This window comes from Gekko japonicus, unplaced genomic scaffold (genome assembly GCF_001447785.1).
Source record: "Gekko japonicus isolate JY-2015 unplaced genomic scaffold, Gekko_japonicus_V1.1 scaffold6467, whole genome shotgun sequence".
In the NCBI taxonomy this organism is placed as follows: domain Eukaryota; kingdom Metazoa; phylum Chordata; class Lepidosauria; order Squamata; family Gekkonidae; genus Gekko; species Gekko japonicus.
Genome location: NW_015176629.1, coordinates 23076 through 27804, shown reverse-complemented (window position 1 = coordinate 27804; position 4729 = coordinate 23076). Strand labels below are relative to the sequence as shown.

The 4729-nt window shown below is 49.7% G+C and overlaps 1 protein-coding gene across 1 annotated transcript in view; it reads right to left on the bottom strand.

Moving 5' to 3' along the window:
- Window positions 1-347: 347 nt before the first annotated feature.
- Window positions 348-4729, bottom strand: part of LOC107124147 (perforin-1-like) — a 9606-nt gene continuing 5224 nt past the window's right edge. The window contains exon 3 of the mRNA XM_015427538.1: window positions 348-2139. Coding sequence (XP_015283024.1) covers window positions 1065-2139 — 1075 coding nt within the window. The 3' untranslated portion in view covers window positions 348-1064. The remainder of the gene's footprint in view (window positions 2140-4729) is intronic.

Genomic DNA, 4729 nt, shown 5'->3' with positions numbered 1-4729 from the left:
GGGAGCGGGGGGCTCCCGGCCGGCGTCTGGTGTGCCGCATGCACATCACCCAGAAGTGACAAGAGGACGCCAGGCATGCTGGGGGCGGGGCCACGGCCATACAAGGGAAACCATAGAGGACTTTGCCTATTCAGACATGTTTACTGGCAAAGTTCTCCAGGATTTATCTATTAAAGGCTGTCTATCCACCTTTAAATCTGATCGTACAAACAAGTAAGGGGTGAGTTCGGCTCTTCGGATTATAGCAGCAAACCAGACTGAAAGCCTTCAGAGACTTTTATTGAGAAAAGAAATCATCTTTATTATGCAAGACAGGAAGAAGTACATGTACTGTGAAAAGAAGTGCTAAAATAATCAAAGTTTCTAATACTGCTTAATCATATTATAGTGAGTAATAACTTTAAAAGCAAACCAGGTTCCAGGTTTTCCTGTCTCACCGCCTTTAGGTATTATCATATATGTCTTAATGATGCACAGACAGAAATCTCACCTAATCTTCTGAGACTTCCATACAGAGAAATCTCATCTGCTTATCACGATACGGTGTTTTTATACAAAAATATCAGTCTTGACCTCCCCTAGACTTATATCGTAATCCTCTGGTTACTATCTAGATATGTGATTGGTTCTGAACTTAGCATGAGATCAACAGAGCAAGTGCAAATGAGCCAATCAGCAGGTGCATATGAATTACATCTGATCAAGCAAGGTAAGGAAGCCAATCTCAACTCTGAACCTCTACTAAAAAGCAATTCATCTAATTTTTCCATAACTGTTTTAATTAATTCTCAAAGAGAGCTGGCATGAAACCCTGGACTTTGGGACTGTCACTTTTACATTTTGTTCCATGAGGGGAGTTTTCTGGGTGGCTTAGAGGGTTGGCGGGGTCTGAAAAACGACAAAATTTCAGAGAGCCCTTCCTATCCTCATCTGGGGGTTGACGTTTAGCTTCCAGATCTTTCAGATACCTCCTGGCTTTTCCCTGACTCTGCTGGACCTCTTCCGGGCCTATTTTTCAGCTGCCATGCCTGACGCAACAGGGTAGTTTAACCTGGGCTAGTATTTCAGGAACTAGAAGCCGGCCGCTTCAGGGGGATATAGGTCTGACAGGAGGGGCCACCCAGAGTTGGAGCGCACTCCAGTGTATAACTGAACTCAATGTGTCCATAATCTAGGTATCCTTTGCATTCATAAGTACCCCCCGCCTTCATTTCACCCAGAAATCTATCCAACAGGTCATCCTCCCAGTGATCACTGTCCCACACCTCCAGCTTATAGGTGTTGTAGTGTGCCAATGTGACAGTCCCAAAGTCCAGGGTTTCATGCCACTGGGGGCTGTTATTACCATCAATGACCCTCGTCCGCTTTGTCCGGCCTTGGAAGAGCACTCTGACGTAGGCGTCGGCAGCACCGAAGGGGTCACCCCAAAGGTTGGCGGCTCTTCGTATGTAGAATTTGAGGCGGGCCTTACCCCACTCCCGGGCACAGCACATGTTGTTGTTCAGGTTGTTGGTGTGGCACATGCATGTGCAGTGGTCTTCCCGACTCCGAAAGCCATTGTACGGGCACTGTCCGTCACAGCTCCTTCTCAGGGCCCTTTCGGTTATATAGTCGCTGATGGCTTGCTTCAGTGCTTTCCTCCTTGGCTCACTTTGTTTTAGCAAAGTGTGTAGCGGTGTCAGAGAGTACGACACCACGTCAGGGTGTCTTTTGGCACTCCTCATCCATTCCAAAGAGTGCTGGCCTCCTGCAAAGAGCACCTTCTCGGCCTCACTTCCTCCCATGACCGCTGTGTGCCACTTAACAAAAGTGCCTCGCAAATTTCCCTTGATGTCGTCTCTCCAGAGCTGATGGCACTTGGAACTGTAGAAATGGTTCTTCCAGAACCATCCAAGAGAGCTGTTCATATTCAAACAGTTCTTAAGGTCAAAAGCAGTAAAGCCATTCAAGACTGCTTCACAGTTCCGCACGGCGAACAGGTGACGCCTTTGCGCACCCAGCTTCACTTGGCTGATGTAGTGGGTGCCGTAGATGTCGATGAGACGCTGGTATTCCATGCGGCGATACTCCTCTGGGAGGCTGCTCACATCGTGGGAGAAGTGAGAGGCCAGCAATGAGGGACTGCTCAAAAGTCTTAGCCTGCCGGGGAGAGGAGAAGATTAGAAACAAACTCGAGTGGCTTACCCACCAGGGAGCCCATAAAAGTAGTCTTATAATAATAAAAACTGTGTGCTATCAAGTCACAGCTGACTCATGGCGACCCGGGGATCGCAGGGTCTTCAAGGCAAGAGACTTCAGAGGTAGTTTGCCGTGGCCTGCGTCTGTGTGCTGACCCTAGACTTCCCCGGTGATCTCCTGTCCTAGTACTAACCGTGGCCAGCCCTGCTTAGCTCCGCGCTCTGACAAGGTCAGGCTACTCAGTCTGCTTAAAAAAAAAACATTTAGAAGCACACGATTTCCTCTGTCAGTATTTACAGCCTAATTAAGGCAGCCCTGCCCTTGAATCTGAACTAGGGCACACCAGCACGGCTGAGTTCTAGACCCTGCATTCACCTTTGGCGTTCTGCTCTGGAAAATGGAAAACGATAATAAGAGGATGTCTTGGAGTGTGTGAAGAGTGTGCTTTCTTCATGAAATTGCGTTCTACTGAGTCAGACCCTCAGTCCATCGAAGTCAGTATTGTCCGCTCAGACTGGCAGCGGCTCTCCAGGGTCTCAGGCAGAGGTCTTTCACATCACCCAGGGGTCGTTTCGTAGAAAAAGAGCTAGGGGAACTCATTAGCATAACTCATTAGCATATGCCACACTCCCTGACATCACCGGAAGTGTGTCATATGGCCACACACCCCGCCCCCAACAGTCCCGGCCGCCGCCGGCGGCCTTGCAGCTCCACTGCCGAGCCCCATGAGGGGCCCGGCGGTGGACCTGCAAGGTCGGCGGGAGTCCAAGGAAGCCCCGCAAAGGCCCTCCCTGGCCCCAGGCAGGCAGGGGTGGGGAGAGGCAGGGAGGAAGCAACTTACCCTCCCTCTTCTCCTGTCTCCTCCTGGCTGAATGAGGGCCGGAAGTAGGGGGCGGGGCTTCGTCATGTTCCCCGCCCCCCGTACCTCACCAGGGGGAACTGCGATCCCCCGCGATCCCCCCCCCCGAAATGACCTCTGACATCACCTGATCCTTTTAACTGGAGATGCCAGTGATTGAATGTGGGACCTTCTGCATGCCAAGCAGATGCTCTACCACTGAGCCACAGCCCAGTCTTTCTTCACACGTTAAGTGGAAGGAGCACAAAACCTGGGCTGTTAAAGGCAGGTCAAGATATGGGAAGGAGTGTAGGTTTGGCGGGTCAATTGGAAAACCTTTTGACAGAGCATACCACTGTATAGAAAAAAGTCTTTTTCTAAAATCCTTCCTGCTTGGGCCAGATGGCTCTAGCTGGTAACACTACCGCTTGATTCCCGTCACCTGTGCAGATGACCTGCCAGGTGGCCAGGCCGCATATCCATATGGAAGACACTTTGACACCTCTGCCAGGATAGAGCGACTTGCCGGCGCCTTCCCAAGCATGGGACGAGCTATGCCCAGTATATTAGCACATCAAAAGCATTCCCTGACATGACACATGGTCAATGGAAGCGGCTGGAGTGGAATGCCCAACTCCTAGCCAATCAAAACATACCTTGCCTGACAACACATGGTAACCAGAGATTGGATACGCCTCCCCACTCTCTCACTATTGGGTAAATGGCCATACCTGGTGGTGACGGAGGGGGGGTATGACAGCAATGATCTATATGGGAAAAGGAGTTCCTCGCTGGAAAACAAAGAGTTCCTCTCTGGGAAACAAAGAGTTATTTTGGATCGACTGTTTGCTGTTAACATGGAGTGAGACTGTTAGGCAGCCAAGCTGGACTAGCTGCCCACAGCACCATGGGGTTCCTCTTCAAGATTCCCTGGTGAGACCTTGGACTATTTGCACACCAGCCTGGCAACTATGAACTACCTCTATCGTATAGCTAGAGCTGAGCAAGCTATAGAGATCTTTTGTTTCTTATCTTTTGGTAGTCTCATGTTATATGCATGCTTGTGCACTGAATAAAGATAATATATAATCAATATTATCTGGACTTGTTTCCTCTGTTGCAACCTGATTTCTAAGACTGAATCTTGTGTCTAAGCTGTTCGCCTAAGGAGGGTACCACTGTGTTTAATTGTTTGCAGCCCTGGTACAGAGCTGGTAAAGTGGGTAAGTCCCATAAAGCAAGAAGGAGTTTGGGATCTCTGCTCCTGAGCTTTGGTGGGGGACTGTTTAAAGAGAGATCCTGGTGGCAGACTACTGGTAAAGCCTAGGGAGTGTACAGACATTCTCCTAGGGTTTGTTTAATTGTTCCTGAATGCTTGGTTTCTCTCACCCTGGACTGGGGTGAGAGAGAGAAACCTTGACAACCACAAAGCTGGTGGGAGGGGGGCCATGGCCCAGTGATAGAGCATCTGTTTGGCATGCAGAAGGTCCTAGGTTCAGTCTCCAGTTTAACCCATTATCTCTAGGAGAGCTGAAGCTGGCTCGCTTCAAATCTATATATCTAATAGTGAAGTGGCCCCATCTGTGCGGATATCTAAATCCGCACTTCGGGGGCACCTGGGGGGGAGGGAGAGGTTTGTGCACGCGTGGGGCAGTCCCCACGTGTGCACAAAAATCCTAAATGTTGAAAAAAATCATCGGGGGATGTTTAAAT